Source organism: Acanthochromis polyacanthus, chromosome 14 (assembly GCF_021347895.1).
Source record: "Acanthochromis polyacanthus isolate Apoly-LR-REF ecotype Palm Island chromosome 14, KAUST_Apoly_ChrSc, whole genome shotgun sequence".
NCBI classification, from domain to species: domain Eukaryota; kingdom Metazoa; phylum Chordata; class Actinopteri; family Pomacentridae; genus Acanthochromis; species Acanthochromis polyacanthus.
In genome coordinates this window covers 26,670,102-26,694,323 of record NC_067126.1, presented here as the reverse complement: position 1 = coordinate 26,694,323, position 24,222 = coordinate 26,670,102, and the positions used below count along the sequence as shown (strand labels likewise).

At 42.0% G+C, this 24,222-nt stretch overlaps 1 protein-coding gene across 3 annotated transcripts in view; it reads left to right on the top strand.

The window, feature by feature from the left end:
* The window catches only part of epha3 (eph receptor A3), a 103,393-nt gene that overhangs the window by 5,725 nt on the left and 73,446 nt on the right, over nucleotides 1–24,222 (top strand). For 2 of the 3 annotated variants that reach the window (XM_022212069.2, XM_051958872.1), the window contains exons 2-4: nucleotides 1,861–1,925; nucleotides 8,496–8,507; nucleotides 9,349–10,009. In XM_022212069.2, the coding sequence (XP_022067761.2) occupies nucleotides 1,861–1,925; nucleotides 8,496–8,507; nucleotides 9,349–10,009 (738 nt within the window). The remainder of the gene's footprint in view (nucleotides 1–1,860; nucleotides 1,926–8,495; nucleotides 8,508–9,348; nucleotides 10,010–24,222) is intronic. The other variant, XM_051958871.1, reaches the window with a different exon arrangement.

The window sequence follows — 24,222 nt, the reverse complement described above, 5'->3', positions numbered from 1 at the left end:
TTTTCCACAACCGTCCTCCATGACCCCCAAATATTTTCTTTGACTTGAGATGTGTACACTCTTGCTTACTGAAGCTTTGAACAGGAGAACGCAGGGAGAATGTATTCCTCATATTTTCACAGTGAACACAGCTACAGCTGCAGGGCCTAACTGCACTGCTGCTTCACTTTGCCGTGTGTGTGTGTGCCTGCTTGGGTAAATGTGCATGCTTGTGTACACTTGTTTGTGTGTGTGTGTGTAGTTGTGGTTGCTCTCAGGAGAACAGCGGAACTTTACTCGTTTTTATCCATATATATTAACAGATTATTGTTTTACTTTGCCATGCAGATGTTTTAATACACTGTGGAAATCATAGAAAGATTATTCAGCTTTTAGCTCAAAATCAAAATATTAAAAAACTAAACATATGCATCAAAATATGCACAAATGGGCATGCTTGGTATTTATCACATTCACACTGCAGTTGGGCATCTTTTTTTTTTTTTTCCAATTCTCTGTTGAGAAACGTAATTAAATGATTCAGAACAGATTCCAAAATGTTAATAATTTAGATAATGAACCCTGTCAGCTTATTTTCATGCATTTTATTGTCGCTGTATAAATAGTTGCTTCAAGTGAAAGCGCTCAAGTCGTCTGATATTTTTGTTACCAAACAGAATCTGGAGCCAAACTGCATGTGACAGTTTGGCTACTGAAGTGGGGCATCCATTGAGCAGAAAGCTGCCTCCACATTCCTCCCTCCATGTGTCATGACCCACACTGACAGTCGTATTCAACGGTAATCATTCATTCCACGGCCATGTGTATACACTAAGAATAGAAAATGCTGCAGCTCATTCTCTGTGCTTAAGGAAGATACTGTATGGCAGAGTCAATTTGGACAACATATGCATGCGAGTACAAGCTGCCTACACTTTGCACTGTCGTATTTTGGTCTGCGGGCAATAAAAGTGCTATCAGAAGCATCAAAACGTCACCACACCAAACATGCGCTGTATTTTCCAACTCGGCCATTAATTTGGTACCATAAAGTTCACTATATGAAGCCGTTTTGCAAAGCCAAAGCCTCAGCTTGCGCCCTCACGCTCCTGGAGCTCCTTGTCTTATTTATCCTCTGTCATATTCCCTCTATTAGACATGGATTTCCCCTCGCTGCTGCTTGATGTCTGTTTGAAAAGAATGGATTCCTGGCAGGACACACACATAAAATTGTATTTCCTTTTATTATAAATGGATTTATATTTTGGTTTCGGTGTGGAAAATTGAATTTCTGACTACCTCTGAAACTGGTGATTGCATTTGAATTCGGATTCGATGCAGTTTTGCTTTACCTTGTTACAGTCCGGTCACAATGGATGAATGTGCGGCTTGGTAAAACAAGGCTCAGACGGGTCAAAATCGTGCGTCTTCAAAACTGAATACGTCTTGTTGTGGTTTTTGAAATGTTGGCTGCACTTTAGTTCAATACCTTCTCAGGATTTGGGAATTTTACCGAGCCAACCTCTGCTTCGGTGCCTTACAAAGCAAGAAAAGAAAACCTACTTTCCCTGTTCACATTTGGTGTGTGTGTGTGTGTGTGTGTGTGTGTGTGTGTGTGTGTGTGTGTGTGTGTGTGTGTGTGTGTGTGTGTGTGTGTGTGTGTGTGTGTGTGTGTGTGTGTGTGTGTGTGTGTGTGTGTGTGTGTGTGTGTGTGTGTGTGTGTGTGTGTGTGTGTGTGTGTGGCAGCTGCGTAAATAGAGTCATGATCAGTGCCTGAGGTTGGCGATCCCTCCTGTGGGATTAGATAAAGGCTAATTGGGGCTAACAAGGACTAGACACTCATATGTTGTATTTGTTTTTCCTCTCTCTTCCTCACCACAGTCAACCTGTTAGACTCTAAAGCAAGTCAAGGGGAGTTGGGATGGATTTCCTACCCATCGCATGGGGTGAGTATCTTCTATCTTCATATTTACCCACATTATGCTTGAGAATGTTTACATTTAAGAGGTAGATCAACTAACATGAATTGGATGTGGGCTTCAGCCATGAAATCAGGATTTTCAAACTCCAGGGGTTCTCACTATGTCATGTTGAACCAATGAGCCAAGTGCAGATTAACCCACTTTTTTTTTTAGACGTTTTTTGTCCATTCTTCGTCTCGCAGGTTAAAGGTTAAGCATTTGGAGCGTGCCATATGGTCAAGATGCTTAAGGGAAAATGTACTGCGTGTATGTGTGGGTGTTTGTGTATTTGAGTCCGTGTGTGTGTTTAAAGAAAAGATTAAGGCATTAAAGGATTTTAGGTTGTAGGCACAAAGCATCCACATAAGAAGGTCGATAAGCTTACGGCCTTTTTTTGTAAATATCACATCAACAACACAGATTGAATTTTAGTGCCTTTGCTTGTGAGCTATGGAATTCCCATGTTGACATTTCACTCGTTAATCCATTTGTTGCACGATATTCATTCAGTCTGTCGCACATTTTAATACAGTTACTAGTGTAACCTTTTAGCACACATTTTTCAAGTTTGTGTTATTCATAAAAGCATAAAAAACCCAAGAAATTATGAAATCCCCAAGAAAATCTGTAACTCCAAAAATCTATCGTGAGCATTGTATGTATGCGTCTCTTGCTGGGATATTTTTCTACTATGTTTTTAAAACCAAACAGCAAAGTTGCAGCAATGTCCCAGACATATCAAAAAATTGCTGCAGCCTCATCTATCAGTCTCTCTCTGCTACTAAAACCCTCCAGTGGGCTCGCACTCTGTTTATTTGTCTAACTAGTTAGGCTACTGTGCCTCGAGGCAGGCCCAGTGACACACAAACACACACACACACAGTTCCTCGTTTTTCCTTTATTAAGTGTTAGAATTACTCCTTGGCAGTGGCTTAAGGTAATCCAGTCATTTGTTCCACGGAGCTGCCAAACCTTGTTTCCTTCGGCCATATACATCGCTGGCACCGTCGGAACGCTCCGAGTTTCTTCATGAGGTTGAACCACAGTGAAGAAACGAACAAAAGGAACACAACTGCAGGCTGTTTAAAGTGCATGTAGTCCAAAGACAATTGCAGACTACACAACAATTGCGTGACCAATTGCACGGCGAGGTTGATGTTGTGCTGATAGAAGTTATTCACGTGTGAGCAACTCGGAAAATGTGCTCTGATACTGGGTGCTGGATCCAGGACTGGACATTGGAATGTGTGACAGAGGTTATGCAGTTTTCGCAGAAATGTCTGCTTTATTTCAAGTTATTTGTTTTGAATAAGTTCAGACAAAAGAGAGTGTGGTTTTATGGCTCATGAAAGTGCTGCAGGAATGGGAGTCAATGTCATTCTTAAATGAGAATGACTCAAGAGGGAAAGAGGAGGGAATGGGTAAGGATCAAAAAGAGGGTGAGAGATAGAGACTGAAGGGATGAAAGAGAGAGAGAGAGGGAAGGACAGGAAAGAATGAGGGGGAGACACACAGAGATATTGCTGATGATCAAGTCCTCAAGGTGAATCATCTGTAATTACTCACGTCATCCACTGACTGCGCTCCGATAAGCAGCGTGCCCTGGGAGACCGCTGCTCACAAATGATTTCTCATAATGTGGCAGTGGCACTGAGCCCTCTCTCTCTCACGCACACACACACATACACAGACAAACACTCATTCACATTGATGGAGAGGCCGTGGCTATTGGCCTACCGAGACACAACGTGCTCCGGTCAGAACAAATTAAGAGCTTAGCCTCCCCAGGATGTTCACTCCGGAGCTGCCGACCGGACTGATGAGTGTGTGTCTGTGTGTGTGTGTGCGTGTGATCCAGATATACTGTTATCTGTCTGGGAGGCAGGCTGATTGCTTAGCAGTGTCCAGGGGGCTTAGCCCATCACTAAAGAGTGTTAAAGATTACATTCTTGCATGCTTTGAAAGCATTCTTCAGAAACAAACCAACACCCCAGACACTGACTGTGCATACAAAATACAATTAATGGCCACATACAAAGTGAAGTCTGTTCTTCGTAGCAGCAGGAAATACGACAGCATTGCTGTTTGTGCCTTGCATTGATTTAGAAAAGTACAGTTGCTGCAGTATTTATATGTATTTAGTAACAAAAATATGTTTGTCAAATTTTGTCTACAAAGTAGTATAAAAAGTGATATGTAAGTATTTGTGAGGTCAGCAGGCTTCAGGCTGCAGAAAAGGGCCAAATTTTGATTGTTTTTGCGATAAAATACTTAGTTTGCAATTCTTGTTAAATGTCTAGGCCTAAATACTCTGTCGTTCTTTTATCAAGGCATGCGATGGAACTTTTGTATTCCGATAAAGAAGCTTGACATCTATAGAAAAAAGCCAGCATGTGAACTTTATTTATACTGTCCAGAATAATACGAAATATTTAACCAACACACATTCACACCTCACATTCCAATTCTCAGGTCTGGAAGGGGAGGGCGGGGGTGGCAGCGACATAATGGCATGGCTTTTTATATATCGGGCTGGGCCCACCACTTCAGCCAGCCTACTTTCTTTCCATTTTTTTTTCTTTACCGTCAGAGTACAGTCTGCTGTTTCAAGTTCTTTAGTCACCCACGGGCTTTTAAAGCCCCCCGTGCACTGCATCCACCCCATCTATGAAATCAGCCTGACCAGCATAAACTGCTCCCCTGCTCCCCAGGAAGAAAGAGAGAGAGTATGGGGGAAAGCCCTTCCATAAACAAGGATTAGGAGGGTAAAGCAAGGGACCAGAGATGAGGTGGAGGTATATGTGTTTTATGTAATTCCTTCTTGGTAAGATCAGTTAATGCACACCCTCGTGACTGATAACAAATATGGAGCCTGGAAACATATTCAAAATTGCATCAAGTACACTCATTAGTTCAAGAAATCTAACTTAACTGTCCACTAAAGGCCCTCAAAGTCTACAAAAAACCTCAAGATTATTGAAAAATACATCATTAACAAACAAACAGACGTCTTACCAGTGGAGTAAATACCCAAGCACAGTATTACAAATGTTCTGTTGACATTTTCGAACATAAGCTGACATTAAGAAATGTGAGAATCACAGAGCTCGCATCCTCCTCCTCTGTACTGTTTAAATATACACACAATCAGGAGGCTCCTGTGCTTCCAGCATCCTTCAGCGATTTGCTGTTAGTCTGTCCTTGAGCACACATAAACAAGGATTAGCCGGGCAAAGCTCAGAGCTGTTCACAAACAGGAGGAAGGAGGTATGAAGTGGGTTCAGGTTTGTGCTTTGGTAAGACCGGCTGATGAAATGCCCTCTAACTGATATGCTGCAGTTGTCGTGCCTGTAACCCCGCTGACCTCTGTGGATCCCAGAACGTAAGCTGCCTCTGCATTTGTTGTGGGCGCTCCAGCTTTTAAATCCACCCCAGCTGTAGCGGTGTAATGGGTGGCTGTATGCACACAATATATCAACTTTGCTTTTGTTTGTTTTCTCTTTTTTTCTGAAAAATTCATGTCCAAAATAAAAAAAAACAGCTTCTTTTGCATACAAAGAAAGTGTTTCATTAAAAAAAGCAAGGGCAAAACAATCTAAACATGTTTTTCACTGTAATTTCAAGTATTTTTTTATTTAATTAACTTAGTAATTAACAAAAAATATTACGTATGACTCCTCTTTATTAAAGTCTTTTAATTTTATTTAATTTTCTGATGTATTTTTTTAATGATATAAAATACAAACTCATGAAATAGGTGTTGTTTAGCTCCAGAGAAGATGATCGATCTTGTTTCCTAAACCCCAACCGGTCTTGCTCTAAATGCATTGTTACCCTACACTGGTCCATATACTGGCCCATTAACTACCATTGACCTAATGCCTTTGAAGTGGGTGAACTGGTGTGCTGACTCGGTGACTCTAAGTCGTGCCTGTTGCCATAGTTATGTCTTGGGCGGATCAAGTTACCACACTTCATTTTACTGTCCCTTTAGCTGCTTCACCTACAGCACAGATCAGAGAAACCAGGGGCAGGATCACACCAAACTGTGCCCCAGCTGTGACCATCAGGGGTCGGGGTCAGAGGTCACAAAGACCGATGTAGGGTCCTAGTGTTGTTATATATCAATTAGAGGGCGAGGGGAGGGGGGGGGATACGGCCCCCTGGTGTGAAACAAGGGGTTGGCTGCTCACTTGGGACCTTTATTTATCCTGGTTGACATACAGTTCCACACATTGACAGTGGGAGTCGCAACTTCTGTGTATTGCAGTAGAAGTGCTGACACCCGATTTTAAAAGACAAGTATTGTTTCTATATGCAATCTTCAGCTTTGAACAAATCGTCCAACGCTGTGCTTCATGCTGGAGCTCTGTCCTGTCTGCGGATGACAGATTCTTCCTAGTTGCCATTTACACTCATTCAATATATCACTGCTGGACGACACAGAATGTCCCTCTCTTTTAAATAATGCACTTCTAGATCCAGAGATGGATAATGATGCTTAAACATTCTCTGTTTATTTCCTCACCCAGCCTTCTGTCTTGTCTGAAGGACAGAGAAAACAAGCCTCAGTTGACTAATGAGGGGAAGTGATTCAAGGTTGGAGGAGTTGATTCATGAAGTAATGTTTGGGGGTAGTGATGGTTAGGGGGGTTTACCTCTCATTTGCTTTGGCAGAAACACGCTCGAGTTGAGTCACCTTCTCTGGAATAGGATTTGGCTGTTAACACACACGCGCTCAGATGCATACACATACCTGGACTTGATTTCAAAGCCTTTGTGTGCGTGTTTGGCAAACTGCAAGCTTCTCCAAAAGATAGTTTACATAGAAAACAGACAGCCATCAGTTAGATTCGCTTCAGATTCAGCCCAGTTTGCAGAGTATTGGTGGACACGAAAATACGCACAAGAATAAACCTGCAGCTCACACAGAGATTTGAATACAGAGACTAAATAGTAGGCTCGCCAACATTCACAAACACACATGCATCAGCACACTTCATAAGATTACTTAAATTCACAGAGACAATGATTACAGTTTGGGGGGAAAACGGATATAATCAACCAGCTGTTTTACCCCAAAAAAGTAAAACAAGGACAGTAGTTTTAAACTATAAAACTGCAGTGAAGCCAGTGACTCGTGGTCAAACACAACAAAGTAACTGGAAATATACACATGCCTTCATTGCTGTTATATAGGCTGTAATGCAATTTATTTATTTTTTTTGCTTTGAGGCTTCAACACATTCACGGTCACATGTGACCTATTATTATGCATTTTCAGACAAAATGGGACCCTGTGTATTTCAGTTCCATTCTGAATATTCAGTTTCCATCAGGTAAGGCTTCTGTAGCGATGCATCACTTCTGCACAGAAACTGTTTATGGAAAAAAAACATGATCTAACAATGTCAGACAAATGGTGTCTATGCAAAGCTGGAGCAGAATAGGAAGCATTCTCATTATGTACAAGTAAGTAGATTATCTTATCAAACATAATGTCAACAGTATCACAAATCATAGTGGCAGATCTTGTCTTCCCTTTGCTCTTTGTTTTGTCAGAGTCTGTCAGCACACCTTTTTTGCATGTCACCACATCATTTTTATACTTATATTCCAAGTCAAGCTCCTGCACTCATGAGCAAAACGAGGTGAAAAGTTAAGTTTAGCTTCACCTCTCTATATTTAGCCCCACTTAATTCCGCACTCGTTTCCCTGTTATTGTTAGACCTATAGAGAGCTTGGACTACGCTCTGATGAATGAGGTGACGCCAAAGAAAGCACGACGGGGGAGACTAAACACCAATGGAATCTCACCTCTCAGTTTTCCTTTCACTTTATCTCTCCTCATTTCTTCCTTTTGCACTTTTGGTTTTTTTTTCCAGCTCTGTCTCTTTTATTTTCTCTCTCCCTCTTCTTCTTTCTCTCACTCTCTCTCTCAGGGGTGTTTCATTAACTTTACTATGAGATGAAAAGCAAGTGGCCATCCTTCAGCCTGAGAGCTCCTTGAACACCAGACACTCATAGATTTGCTTTACACCCACACAGCCGCGCACAAAAACATGTAATAGAGAACCCACACTTCTTGAGCTCGTCATTAATTCCGGTGTTCGAGGCTGAAGGCACCTGCTGCGTTCGCCTGCTATGAGACTTTAAACACTTCACATGAGCCTTATGTGGATGTATACATGTGGGTGGGTTTATGTTTCCATTAATGCGCGTTTGAAAGGAGCGACAATTTAGTTTCCAGTTACCAAGTCTGTTTCTGAGGGAAGCGTTCAGGCACACATCCATTTTGAATTTCACAGAGGGAAAACATAGACAAAGCATTCATTTGCACATTTATGCCCATTCGTTCTCATGACTGTCATTTTAACCACGATACGAGCCCACTGTTTCAGGTGTTTGTCCATTCATCATCGCTCTATTTCAATGCTGATTTGACAGGACAGCAAAGCCAAAGCGCATGATCAATGAGTCTTCCCGCTGTGTTGAATTCAAAAGGAATGACCCCGCTTTCTTTTTCTCCTCTCCTCTCTCTTTGCTTTCTCCCAGTGGAGGGAAAATGTAAGATAGACACGAACGTTCCTGGTATACACTCACATCTGTCTATACGTCGTAGCTTCTTTTGTTTCATAGTGGATTCAGCACGTTTCCTTTAGTAGCAGTAGTACTGTGATGCAAATAACCAAGACTGCAGCTTGAGAGTCCTCACTTTTAGAGAAAAACATGTTAGCGTAAGGGTGGGAAAAGAAACACTATGAGATTTTGTTAATATTTGACAATGATTAAGCAGCTTCACGCAAATTTAGAAAGATTGAAATGGGAAATCACACTTCGTGGTTTTTCTCAGAGATATTTTCACAGCATTCTAATCTCGAAAATTTGGCTAAGGCAGCAAGTTTGCTTTTAATTAATTTGAGTAATTTGCGAGAGATCTGGTAGTGTGATTTTTTTCACCCTTAAGTGTTTATTAGATGCTTAGTATTCAGCAAGAGTGAATCTGGATCTAAATAATTCATCTCGAAATGCTTACAGGGTGGAGATAACTTTGTTTTTTCTCTGCTATCTTTCCCTCCTTTCCTCCTATTCCTCCTTCCCTGACTCCAAATTCCCTACTTTCGTATTTCTTCCTCTCCAACTTTCCCCCAATCCGTTTGCTTCCTTTTTTCTTTCTTTGGACCCCAAACCCTCCTATACTTATGTCTTCTTGCTTTTCTTTCCAATTTCATATCTTTTTACTTTATCTTTTCTATCACTTTCTTCATTCTCTCTCCCGTCTCTCTCTTTGCTCTCGCATCTCATTCTTGCATTGAATCTGCCCCCTTTTTTCCTGTATTTGGTCCTATGTCTCTCTTGTCTCCCTCTGTTTCTCCTTTCGACCTCTCCTTGTCTCCATCTTTTCCAGTGGGAGGAGATCAGTGGGGTGGATGAGCACTACACTCCCATCAGGACCTTCCAGGTCTGCAATGTGATGGAGTACAGCCAGAACAACTGGCTTCGCACCAACTGGATCTCTCGCCAGTCAGCGCAGAAGATCTACGTGGAGCTGAAGTTCACCCTGAGGGACTGCAACTCCATTCCACTGGTCCTGGGCACCTGCAAAGAGACCTTCAACCTCCTCTATCTGGAGACAGATGATGACCAGGGCAGCCACTTCAGAGAGCATCAGTTCTCTAAGATCGACACCATCGCAGCTGATGAGAGCTTTACCCAAACGGACCTGGGAGATCGCATCCTCAAGCTCAATACTGAGGTCCGTGAGGTGGGGGCCATGACCAAGAAGGGCTTCTATCTGGCGTTCCAGGACGTGGGTGCCTGTGTAGCTTTAGTGTCAGTGAGGGTTTACTTTAAAAAGTGCCCGTACACTGTGAGGAATCTGGCCTCCTTCCCTGACACGGTGCCCATGGACTCCCAGTCACTTGTGGAGGTCAAAGGCTCATGCGTCAATCACTCCAAAGAGGAGGAGCCTCCACGAATGTACTGCAGCACTGAAGGGGAGTGGCTTGTGCCTATTGGGAAGTGTCTATGTAACCCAGGATACGAGGAGAGAAGCAACACCTGCCAAAGTAAGACACAACTTCTTTCAGTTATACATAATGTTTCTCAACAGTACCCTCACACTTCTATTGATTCTGCAAGTACCCCACTTTTCTTTGTATGGATGTGTGTCTCCTCTGCACCTATTCCATGTTGGAACCTATGGTCTGAATGAATCAAAAGTTTTCCAAGGCTGCAAAAGTGAATTCTTGATGTAAAGACTTGCACACTTCATAGCCTGTCAGCCCTGAACTGTAATGTCAAATACCCAGCCTTTGTGTGCATGTGTGTATGTTGGTGTGCATATGCATTCTGAATGTGAGACCTTCAAACGAACCCAAGGATCCCAGGGTGTTTTTGGATAGGTCGGTAGTTCTTCATGCGCATTTCAATGCATGTGTGTAATGTGTTCTGCAGGTCCTTGAGATACGGCCTATTGTAGTTCAGTAGTAATATTCTCTGTGACACATCATTAGCTATGAGAAGATCTTAACCAGAATATCAAGGATGGGACTGATAACGCAGAAGAAAGGAGTGGGCTGGAGTGGATGGTGAATAATGGAATAGTTGCGGTGGTGGCTGTGGGTGTTAGTGAAGGCATGAGTGGGTAGTCGTTTTGAGGTGGTTGCAAAAGTCAGAAAGTATACGTATCTGCCCGCTTCGCTTTGGCTTTCATTTTCTGACCTACACGACTGCTCTTTCTCTCTGTTACACTCTCATCACACATGCTTTGCAGGGGACTGTTTTCTGTTGTGGTCTAGATGGTTACTGGACAAAAAGGAAAATGTGAGAATTGACTGAATGATTTCTTTGGCTGCTGGTGCTACAAAACAATTCCAGATCAATGGACTGACATATAGCTCTGTGAAACATCCCACCAACACCAGTTTTTTACCAGTTGATGCAGATCGGTTGTTCATACTGAATGCAATTTTCTTTTGATTGTTCTTGCTCCTCCTCACATGTCAATGAGATGTGTGTCAAGTTTTGGAATCAAGGAAGCCAGTAGCTTTAAAGGGTAAATACTATATCAGGTCTGTCATTTAAGGATAAGAGACAGTGCCTAAGTCATTTAAAATTCAAAATGTATTGCATTCAGCTCGCTCGAACTAGTCATATGTTGTTGTTTTTGTTCCATTTGGGCTTCAGAACAGCATCTATGACATTTTTCAGTGCTTATCTTTATAATCTGCTGTGCATGTACACAGACAATACACAATTGCACCACTTATGCAAAATTAAATTTCCTGTGGTTTGCTTCTGTGGCTACTGTAACAGCTTTCATCAATTTACAGTTCTAGTACTTCATCAGTGTTTCCATGCAACAAGAATTTTTGCATTTGTACAGCAGTGTAGCAGCTCCATTAAAGTGTTTTCGTGCTCTTGTGTTTTTGTAGAAAGTGTTCAGTACGTGACATATTTCGACACCACAATGGATATTAAATGACAAGAGATGTAGTGTTTATATTAGCTTGCTTCACGCTTCACTGGTTTGTGCATCAGTATGTTTTGTTTGACTGTACAAGAGAAAACTGGCAAATGAGACCAAAGTTCCAGCTGCATGTGCCATGAAAGCTCACGCTCTCTTTGTGCTGAAGGTGGCTGCAGTTCATGCTGCTCTATATGTGTTCCTCTTTTTCTGGGCTTCACTGAGCTCCTCTCTGCTTAAGAAGCCAGACACAGCATCCATTTGAAAGCAGCCACCTCTGCACTGCGGCTGTCCCACACTGACTTTAAAGTTAAAACGGTGTTGAAGTTTAAAAAAAAAAAAAAAAGGAAAAAAGAAAGAAGTCGGTCTTTAGCATTCTCACTTATTGTAGCTGCTCCCAAATGCTCCTGCATGTTCATCAGCTCTCTCCTCTCTATAGCTGTTCCCAGTGTTAATTAAAGATCAAAGGCAGTCTCCCAGGTCAAGCCCCTGCTGTCAGGGCCAGGGGAAGCTCTTTTTCTGGGGCTGTGGCCTCCAGATGAGCCCGTCTCAGCGTCCAGATGCGAGGAGAAACTTGGCCAGAGCTGTCAGATGAAAAACATTTCTGTGCGCAATGTAAACAACAACACGAAAGGATTAGAATGATATATAGTTGTGAAGATGAAAAACAGATTTTTGGGTTGTGTCATCTGCTTCTGAACTTTTTTTTTTTTTCTGAAGGTGTTAAACATTTCAACAGTCAGAATTGCTTTTCCATGAAAATCCCATATGTCTGCATGACATTTCCTATTCTTTATCCAGGTGTTAAGAATAAATTAAATGGAAAAATAGATATTTTAAATGTGCTATAGCATGAATTTTGATTGTGCTTGATTTCTGGACATTATGCAGACAAATGGCAGACCCCCCCCCCCCCCCCCCCCCCGCCCCGCCGCCTCCCACCACCCTCCCTTTACTTCCTGCTTCTTTGTGAATTGTGCGAATGTTTGGATGTATTTGACAATCTCTTATTAGTTTCAGAGTGGTCTAATGGACTCTAATAAGGTCTTATGTTACCCTGGAGTGGGACAGCTGCACCAACAGGCCCCCGTAGCCCCCGCGTGCAGCCGTCGGGGCCCCATCGTGCAGCTCGCTCTCCAGGCCCTCTGTGTTAACAGATAGATGGCTGAACGGGGTTAGGTCACCGTGCAGACTGATAGCAAAAAAGATGAAAACATATTTACAGTGCTACAGCCAGCTAAAACAGACAGAAACAGATGTTTAAGGCACGGTTTCTCAAGTATTTACATGTCCCAGACCTTCAAACAGACACATATTGGGCCCTAAATCTTATTCGGGGAGACTTTCCCCCGTGAGTCCATACCCAAGGAGTTTGGTTGTTGTTGATTTATTGTGAAATGGGCTGTAGTTGAGGGAAAACCATATATTGTGTCAACATGTTTTACTGAAGATCACTTTAGGACTCCTTGATGACCAACTACAGATCCGTCTATATTGGTATTTCGCTTAAATAAACAAATATATTGTTATTGAATTAAGACCATAGCTGACTAATCAAGTGATTAAACATAAACGTTGTCTGGCAGCAGCAGCAGCGGCGAGGCTGATTGTATTTAGTGTTGTTGGCTTCGGCTGTTAGCTCTCAGTCAGACGAGGATGGAGCACCTTTCCTGAATATTTCATGCTTTGTTTTCCTTGACAAGATGCCTCGATGCAGCTTCTTCTATTTAGCCAAGTCCAAGTTCTATGAGTGTTTGTGTGTTTGTGTGTGTCTGGAAGCGGGAGAGGAAGAGAGCGAGCTGCCTTTGTTTATATAGACTCCAAAGTGTGTTTAAGGGCTTTAATAGAGTACGCTCTAGTATTAGACTGTCATTATCTTGCAGGGCTGTGTGTGTGTTTGTGTGCATAGCCAGAGATGTTTGTGAAAGCGAGGATGTTTTTTCAGTGGCGCCTTCAAAAGAATCACATGAATTCTGTCTGGCTTAGGCAATGGGACGCCATGTGTGAGCTCCAGTTTTGCGAGTGTACGTGCATTTTTGTCTGTGTGTGTGACTGATGGCTGCCATGTATGTGTCATTACAAATTTCAGTGTATATTCATGTGAACATACTTCTCTGTTTTTTCAATTAATATCAGAACAGAAAATGTCAACTGATTTTTTTTTTTTTCCATCGAGGAGACTGTACAAAACGAATGGACGTGTCAGTCATCGTGTGGATTACTGTATGTTTTGTGAGCAGCCTTCGGCCTTTCCGCAGAGAATGTGAGGCCAGATCTAATCTCGCTAAGTCAGTCTTTCATCTGTCATTAGAAACAGACTGGAGCAGGTGAACTAACTTCTATCTACCATCAGTGTGAAATTCCTGCAACCCTAATTTGATCCTAAAACAGCAAACGGATGTCTGTTTGTCGAATGTGTGTGTGTGTGTGAGGTTAGCGCATGTGTGTGCGTTGCAATTTCAAGCAGCTGTTCTGTTATATGTTGAGGAGAGACCCAGGTTTACATTCTTGCTGGATTTATCAAGACACACAATCCTGAAACTTACCAGCACCGTAATGCTGATTACAATTACATATACTACCACAAATCTGTATACACAGACCCACTGTCACAGTTGTTAGACCCGACTGGATTAGTTTCCCTTTATTTTTTAATATAATTAAAGGTAGAAAGAACAGCTTCTTTCTACCTTTAATACATTTTCTAAAAATACTTAATGACTTTCAGCATTTCCAAAAAGACATGCCTTTGCTTTTTAGTTTCCTTCCTTTGCTTCCTCTCACCCCAGTGGCTGATCGTCTTGGCTACTGGTTCAAAGCCCTTCGTCCATCTCACGTCGAATGTTTTATATCACTCTCCACTCTCTCGCTTAAGTGATTTAGCTGCTGCCCTCGTGCACAGAGTCGCTCGGCTTTCAAGCAGACATTCTGGACTCACATTATATATCTTTCATTGACATTGTCACGCAAGCCTAAATCAACTTGACCAATGAACTGCTCAAAGATAGCCTGAAATGACTCAGCATTAAATCTTTCTTTGTAATGACGAGGGTTTGCTTATTTCCAGTCAGCTGAGACCTACAGTTTAATCAGATCTCACTAGAGTTAAATGCCAGTTAATGCATGTCTTACATTCACTGGGTTTGGAGATAAAATACAACACAAGCATTGCTCTCCAAACCCAGTGAATGTAAGACATGTTTCAGCGTCACTGCAGATCTCCTACAGGTATGCTCGCTATTTTATTATGTTATTCATCAGCCACATTGGGGTTTTTTTGCATTGAGTTTTTAAAATATAGATTTTTGGAACAGAATGTTGAGGTTGAGTGTTGTGAATTCATGGAGTTGTTGGCTCGCCGCTAGTCCTTTGCAAAGTCTCTGTTTGTTTGTGTTGGCCATTATATAACTGTCCGGCTCTCACAAGAGCATGTCAGTTCTACACACTCACACAAACACTTTGAAATGCACACATCCACACACCACATGTCTCCTAAATGGAAATGATTGCAACGACTATTTCTAATCCAGCAGAAGGCTAATATCACCCCCTGTTTTCTGTTGCTAGGCATGTGTTTGCATACATGTACATAGGAGTATTGTTGCCCTTATATATCCAGTTCACTGAGTCCTCTGAGCCACTGCCCGCTTTTCCAGCAGCACCCTGCAACACATCATGTACTGCAGCTGCACACATTCACAGCGGGAGCAGCACAGTATAACAATAGCCTATTACTATTGGGTGTTCAGCGCCTCGGTGAAGGGCACCTCCACTCTTCATGGTTGAGAGTGGAGGTCACTCAAATACTTCCACCGCACACATTTTCAAATCCAATCCAGGCAATCCCATCAGTTAAATCTGTCCCCCATGCACGAGTTTATATGTGTGTGTTTGATTGTGTGAACTGAGCATTATACTGTACGTGGCTCTGCTCTAGCACTGGTGTTCCGTTGCATCAGTCTCCTCCTCTCTTGTCAGTTTAGCTTAGTGTGGAGGCTTTTCCTGCTGCAGCCCTTTTGGCTGTGTGCTGGCTGGCACTTAGCCTTTTTGGAGCTGGAGAGGAGAGGAGAGGCTGGAAGAAAGGACAAGGCCTGGATTGAGTGCTCCAGTGAGAAAGGTCTTGAATCACGATGTTAACACTACACTATAAAAAAATAAAAAATTGGTACATATAAAAATACACCCATCTTGTTTCCACTTGAAGTCACATATGCCTGCGCAACTCAAGATGAATGAAATACAAATCTGTTCCGAAAATCAGTGGTAATGGACTCTTACTCCTTTTATTGATGGCTAAGCAGTTGTGTTGTGTCTGATCAAAGGTCAGAAAAGGTCACATATAAGTTGTTTGTCATATATTACATATATTTATTAGAGCCCAACCAATATTAAAATATTCTACCGTCATATTATCAAGATCCTAGGATTGCATTTCAAAAAACCTTTAGCAGCTTACCATGAAGACACCACTTACCTCCACACCAACCGTGATACTTACTCTGCTACATGTGCTGCAGACAGGGATGATCGTCTTGTAAACAATGTGGTCATAGCTACATTACTGCACTAACTATGCGATCACACCATTTCTGAATTACCTCAAGCATTTTCTGCGTTCTGTTCAGAAAGCAAAAGCTGTCATATCAACACCTATCAGACAGCATACTCACTGATAATGGTATATCGATTAAAAGCCAATGTGTTTGACGATAGTATCCTGTCGTGCTGCCTGAAGCGCTGTTTAAACTTCTCACGATCTCCATAACCTTCATGTGCAAAAACAAAACTGAGTTAATTAAAGAGAATCCCTCAGCTATTAGGCTGAATCTCACTTCTCAACTCAGTAGCCAGGAGGGATATCTGTCTGCTGGGATGCAGAGAGAGCCAATGAGAGGGACAAAAAAAAGATGACAAGTAGGGTGTTAAATTGAGGCTATATTCAGCTATAGTCCAAATATATTCACCAAACAAGGGAACTCAGCAATGATCTTGCATATGTTTACATACTGTAGTGAGTGTGCACATCTGTGAGAGAGGAAGAGAGTAAGTAAACGTCTTCATCCGTTGCTATATGTGCAGCCTGAAATATTGTGTGAACATATGCCTGTTTCTCAATCCCTCTTATATCACTGTCTTCTTCTTCATCTCTGTGTGCACTCTTATAGTATATTGATGCATTGTCTCAGTATGTGTGTGTGTGTGTGTTTCTGGCCTGCTGAGCCAAGGAAGCTGTAGCCAGGGATGCAGGGAAGGTTTGTTCATTCTGGGTATTATTGCCTGTTTGCTTTTCTCTTTATGGGCCTTTCAGTGCAGACGGGGGGTGGCGGGTAAGCCCGTCACCCCGGGGCCCTGGTGCTGTTGGGACTTCAAAGCTGTTGGTAACCACAAGCCCAGGAATTCAACTTAACACACAGTCACAGCCAAATATACCCAAAAGCACACTCGCGCGCACGCACACACACAACCATGCCTGCAAAGGAAACACAGGGACAGATAGATGGGGTGTTTATTTGTCGAAGAGGCCCCTGCCAGTTGACCGAGCCTCTTCACAGTGGTCAGTCTTTGTGTGTTTGTGTGTGCACGTATTTCAGTGTACATGTGTGAGTTTGTGCCTGTGCTGTACGTAAAAGCACAGACACAGTGTGCATGCCAAATGCGCAGAAAAAGAAATCTATATGTATATATGGATGCACATGTGTGGTTTTTGTGTCCTTCTGTGCATTTTCACAGGACAGACAAGGACAGGAGGATGGGCACCGGAGGAAACATCCTGTTTGATAGACGTAGTCAGTGTTTGCAGACACTTGTAATGTAAAAAAAACCGAGGGAAATGGTGGAGTAGAACATGGGAGTCACTCCATCATTTCTGATAGATGACAGGGAGCAAGCTGGAGAAAGAGGTGGAGGCGGAGAGGAGGGAGGTGACGGCAAGGGAGAAAGAAAGCAGACTGTCACTGGGATACGGACCCCCGCTGAAAAGTTTTTGGCACAGAATGCCTGTTTTATGATTTGTGACTGTACCACCATCAATTCAAAATCCATGCCTGTCTTCTTCTTTTTTCACCATTGTTCCACTAATTGTTGTCCCCCGTGCATTACTTTGAAACGCTCCAGGAAGTTGGCTGATATACTGATTTTCCACCACATCTTGAAGACACACAGATGTATCACAAGATCAGATTTCTGTCAGTGACATTTACAAAGGTCAATGAATATTTTGCTTTTCTTTTGCACTGCTTAACTCAGCAGCAATTTAACTCATCACCTCATCAGGCGTATTCTGATCAGTGGTTTATTTATTTACTATGAAAAAGGAAAGTCAAGTAGAAACAACATTTGTAAGTAAACATGTTTTAGTCATTATTTCTTGGGAGTCTGGCTGCAGCATAATCAGCAGCTCATTTGTATTTTACTTTAGTTCTGTTCTTTCTGCTGCCACTTTTACGCTTCAGGTTTTTTTACTATGTGCATTTCTATGACACAGTAGAAAACAGATGTAAACTTTTAGCTGAGGATGATGCTAAATGACTGCATAAAAGGCATTGTAGATGACCACAAAATGCACATCCTTCTCAGGAAAGAGCGGTCAAAGCAATGGGAATTTCATAAAATGAGACATCCTCGCCTCAGAGCTGTTGTTTTAAAACAACATCAGTTAAATATGACATGTCACACAGTTGCATCATCTGTCCATTGTTTTGTTACAGCCCACTGCTGTATTTTATGATCTCTGTCAGATCAGAATAACAGAACTCACCACAACTTACAGCATATGTTTGCTCTCTAGCCAATTCACAGTGTGGCATAATGTGATGGAAGTTTCACACACGTGCTGTGAAGTGTAAAGGAGACGTGACACAGAAGCGAGTACAATACAAATAAAGATTGACATATATTATGATTGAGTGATTTAATTTGTTAGCCCTGCTCCCAACAAGGTTTGTATATTCTGGCTGTGTGTCACGTCTCTTTTATGCCAAGATGCTTCCAGCAAGGACACACCTCTGCATTCTCACTCATAGCTCCTCTTCAATCCTTGAACCCTGGCTTCTCGAGATGCATTTGAAGAACTCCAACATCCCTCATGATGGCGAGCCAAGATTGATTTGCTGGTCACTGGAGGGAGGACGGAGGATGGAAGTGACAAGGAGGTTCAAAATAGTGAAAAGAGATCTGCCTGCAGTCAGAGCCAGTCAAAAAATCTCATCATAACACCTCTTTTAGTCACAATATGACTTTTATTCTAAGCAATAGATATTCAGTGTAAGCTGATATCACGTTCTGAATCAAAGTCATGAATAACAGGCCTATTAGGATAAACCCATCCAGTGAGACGTCTGCTGTCCTTGGTGCTGAAGATGAGTTGCCGCCTTCAGCTGCAACCTCAGACGCATCTAGACTCTGTGGCTGTCAAGTGTCTCACTTATCTAAACATACATCGTAGGCATGTATGGTGACACAGCGAGCAGTTGTCAGAAGCATCATCTCATTGTACAGCTGAGATGCGTTCAGCAAAGAGAGGCCTCTCAGTGTCATTTCAGTCTGAAGAACCCGAGCGTCACCACATAAATGTCTGTTTTTGAGCAGCTGTCTGATCTCACTGTGCTGCTACATCACAGATGTCAGCGTAACAACCTTTCCGTTTTAACAAACACTGCACTCTTTAATGACAGGCAGGCGGAGACAGCGGTGTCTGTTTTAACACTTCTGAGAGTCAGGGCACAGCATGGAAGTCTGGTGGTAATTCTGCAGCGAGGTCTTAGCCAGTTAATGTGGAGACAGTTACCATTGATGTAGTGACAGGTTAGAGCGGCTGCACTTATTTGTCAAAGAACTCTGTCACTACAGGAATTTCACAGTCACTTGCTGAAGTTTTCGAGATTTTTGATGTATTCCCTTAATATATCGACACATTGACACATCTTTTGCTGAATTATTTGACACGTCACTGTGGAACGATCGTGTCCAAGAAGTCATTCACAAACATAACGATGTGATTTTCATTAACATACACTACATTTAAAGGCCCCACAGTGTAGCGTGCTGTAGCAACCCATAATGAAACTACTTGTAATAATGGTGATACTTACAAATTTAATAGTTTCTGTGAAATTTCTCATCTTTATCTATGGATTTGCTTGTTTATGTAACTGCTGGTTTTGCAGTTTCACAAAACTACTACAACAAACTCACATCATCCCTTTAACCCAAACAAAATTCTTCCATTCTCTATTTCTCTCTCTCTCTCACACACACACACACACACACACACACACACACACACACACACACACACACACACACACACACACACACACACACACACACACACATAAACACACTAATCAGTTCCTAACTGATCCTTGGTTTACCCTTGCTTGTCTTGTATTTTTGCATCTGTTTATTTCCCCGTACCTGTGTTTGCCTGCTATTGTTGACCTTGCAGTAGTAACCTTGTTGTTAATATTGTTTGTGTCTTCCATCGTAATCAGGTCTGCGAGGAGTCAGGCGTCAGAGCTCCTCTGGGATCTACATGCGCTTATGTGTGTAAGAGAGAGGCAGAGGGAATAAGTGCATGACATAGGTGTGAGAGGCAAGTCTGTCAATATATGCAGGTCATTAGTAAACCAGAAGTGAGCTAGAGAGGAAGAAAAGGTGCTTACTACAGCAGGAACCACCTCTGACTGGTGCACACACACACACACATGCATGAACACTCACACACATTTTAAAACTGAATTTAAAATACGGTTGACTTCACTGGTGAAGCACATTTATTTTTTCATTTTAATCCAATTTTCATCTACATTTTTCAAAAGATGTTATGTATTTAAATGACCTTTTGTCTGCAGTTGTACAATAAGACATCAACTTTCAGAATTTCACGTATGGACAGGCCTCTTCTCTGCAACCTGTTAAGAGCATTTCTCTGCTTTTGGCCCATTGCAGGCTGAAGTGGATCAAAGGAACATGCAGAGGCGACTTTTTTTAATTCCTGTATTTGCAGAATTGGAGTGAAAGGCTGTGAAAAGACTTTCCTTGAGTTTTCAGGTTCATTTTCCTTTGCACTATTTCTGTTTACACTCTGATGGAGCTGATAAACGCAGCCTATGGGAAACAGTCTTACAGTACGCAGCATTAGGGCTGTTACAAACTACCTTTATACAGTCAGTATAGTGGAATAAGTAATGTGTTGAATGTGGGAGTGAGAGTAGTACATCTTCTGGTTGTTGAATTCTGCCTTTCGTGAAGGATATCGGGGCCGTGGTTCACTTTAGGAAAGAAATCTGACAAAGTTCTTGCTACTTAGAGTTCAGGTATATTTATTTATTTTCACAAGTGTGAATGATATTGGATACTGTATACATACTTTTGGCTATATTGGGCATCTAGAGTAAAGAGAGAGTCACAATACGTTCCTGAATTACCCTCAAATATGACCTGAAGCTTGACTTGATGCCTGAAAAACAAGATGAGCACTTTGGAGACAAACAGCTGAAGTAACAGTTAAGAAAAGAACTTCAGAGTTGAAGTAAAAGGAGCCAGTTGAAGCAGTGGTAAAGTGGACCTAGTTGGGTAGGACTCTGGGGCAGATCCAGAACTTACTGTGGCACTTTTGTCAGCTAAAGGCTAAAAAGTTTTAATTTCTCTCTACTGAATTGGAGACTGTGGACATTCCTGAGAGGTAAATCGTGGATTTTCCATGAAGGGTGCAGAACTTTACCTTTAACTGCAAAGCAAACAAGTGGCCTCCACTGACTCGTTGCTGAAACACACACACACACACACTCCTTTTTCTGTGTATACGCACAAAATACAGCAACCTGTGGAAAATGTATTTCTCAGCTTGTGCCCCTGTTGAAGTCACTGATGTCCCAGAGACAGCCATGTCTTTCTGAAATGATCCATGGAGTCAGACTGCATGCATCCTTGATTCTTGCTCCTCCACCAGTTGATAGAGAGAAAGTAAAAGGTCTCTGCACTCATTTATTACATACTCTAGCCATCCCCATCCACCCGCAAGAAGCTGAGTGGTGACATTTTACCTTCATCAGTGGCGGTTAACTTAGAAATGGTGTCAGATGTAACGACATGCCCTCTGGTTGAGTGTGTGTGTGAATGCCTACATCTGTGAGGGAGAAGTGGGTCATTTGCGTGCGAGAAGTGTACTACTGTAGTGTATGCATATGAGTGTGTGTCAGTTTGTGTGTGCTGATTAAAGGCAGTCAGGCCTCAGTGATCAGGCCTTTAGCTGTCCCTGCGCTCCGAATGCCAAACACAACCGAGCATTCCCAGTGCAGCCGAGCGTGAAGACAGCAACGCTAGACCACACTGGACAACCTTAAAGGCCCACAGCTGTGTGCATGTGTGTGTCCTTTCCAATCTCTGCCTTTACGTTCCTCATTGATATTGTCAGGCAATCTAGATAAGAACCATTCATATTAAATAGTCCATTTTCTATCTCCTACTCCCAATTTCCAGCATTGAAACAAAACACTGCTGGCTCTGTGTGAAGGGAACTTTATGTAATACTTGAAGTGCTTTCACAATCAATTGTCAAACAAAGTCTAAAGCAATCCATCTTATTCAGTCACAGTTCCTACAACTGGAAGAATGCAACTTTTTTGCATTAGAAAAAAGAAAAAGGCCAGTTTGGCCATGCGGGCAAGACACAGTATGAATTAATGCAACTTAAATATTCTAGATGAAAAGGAAGAAAACGTACACCGAGTGACCAATGGATGATATTCAACATTTATCTGATTGCTCAATTGCATATTTCATCCTTTGAGTTGTTGTTGTTTTTTGAGAGTATCTTTCAGAAGATGTTTTTTTTGTCTCGATCTTTATATTTTTTCGAGTTAACCGTTTCCTTACTTTACTGTTTAGTTAAAAAAAAAATGTGTTGCATGGTAAATTTATTAAAAATGAAAAAAAAGTCTATTATTTTTTGCACTTTAGATTTTTTTCATATTTACTTCTGTGTTTTTGAGATGATGGAGCCAGTGATGCCTCTCACATTTCTGTCCAGGACCTTTTTTTGGGGGGTACATTTTCCATTTTTAGTGGAGAAGCAAACAGTACATTTGGGGTGAAAGGGAAGAATATGAGTTGCAGCTCAGAACTTTGGCTGGAATTTAGCGAAGAACATCACAATTACAGTGGGCTGTGCTATAAATGTTTGCTTATCAGGGTGTTAGTCAAATGGCTATGCTGGTTTCTCCTTTCATATTAATATTATTCTGTTACAGTATGTTGTTTGTAAGCTGAGATAAAAGTTCATGACCTGCGCTATAGCTGAAGCAGTCCAGTACTTTTAGTTACCCCCATCATCTTGGCCCATTAGCTTTGTCTCTGCTGATACTACAGTTCTGTTCCAACAAGTGTTTGTCCTGCCAAAAATGTTTAATGCTGCTTCTCTGAAACCAGAGGCCTCTCTGTGTGTCTTTGTCTCAGTCTCTCCTCTTGTAGGGGCTTGAATAAAGTGTCACTTATACCAGGACAAAGGATCCAACCTTTAAAGGTTGAGGGATACTGCGGAGATGAGCACTGACCTTTCTCACAAATTGCACACGTTCACACACACACGCACGCACGCACACACAAATATGTATGGAAGCTTAGCAGCGGTGTGAAGATGAGGAGAATAAAATGGCAGACAGCAGTGTCCAACAAGATTACTGTACTCATCATCCACAGATTTCCCACCTCCACCGATTCATTTCCCTCCACCTCTGTCTGTTCAAATGGATGGCACCAGACATTTGTCAAGGTGAAGGTAGCGCGGCCCACGCCCAGCGATACAACCGACCAATTTTTCCATTTCTTCCGCTCTGCTAGTCTTTTGCTATTAAGTGTTCAATTTCAGCACCTGGAGGCGATGCCAAAGTGCAAAACCTCAAGGAATGTTAGAGAAATCTCACTGATTAATGCAAGGCCCCCGCACTGACTCCTGCCTGTTTCTGCCTGCTTTCTCAGCTGGCTTTGTATTGCTGTTGATGCAAATGACTATATTGATGTGTGTGGGCTGACATTGGCATCTCACTGAAATCTCAGTATCAGATTCTGTCCTGCACATCTGATGTCATATTTTTTATTTAACCATTACTCAATGCATAAACAGGCAAGACATTTTCTAGAAATTAAATCACCTGGTCAAAATAAGCAAAAAAAAAAAAAAAAAGATCTTACTTCAGTGCCTTTTCACTTACTCTCCAAACCTGCAGATCCCATGAGAGCATTGGATGATGCTGCTATGACCGTATAATGAATACTGATTAGTGGATGAGTAATCGCCTTCAGAATAATACAGTATTGACATTTTATCAGTTGTGGGTGTGTAAAATACAACTGGAGTGAAAAAAACAACCAGTTCCCACTCACGGGCCTCATGTACTGTGTGTCTGCAGGGATGACAGCTCTGTGCCAGGGGTAATTGAGGTGTAAGGTATTGATGTGACCCCAACTCTAATGAGCTTTAACCAATTAATCCATCGATTTACATGTAAATGGCTCCTGAAAGGTTACTGGCTGTGGCTGCCATCTGCATGTACTTAGCATGCTAATGTTCTGCTGAGTGACACATACAGTGTCAACACATATGCAGAAATTTCGAGGTTGAGAGATGGAAACTGGAGGAGAGAGCGACACAACCACCTGATCGTTGGTAGATTACACTGCATCCCATTATCAGCAAAATAAGGTGTTAATTACAAAGCCATACATCAACCACGAGTGCACACACCTTTTAATTATGAAGCAAATATCTTTCATCTGTCAATCTCCCCCCACGCCTCTGCGCAGAAGTGTGTA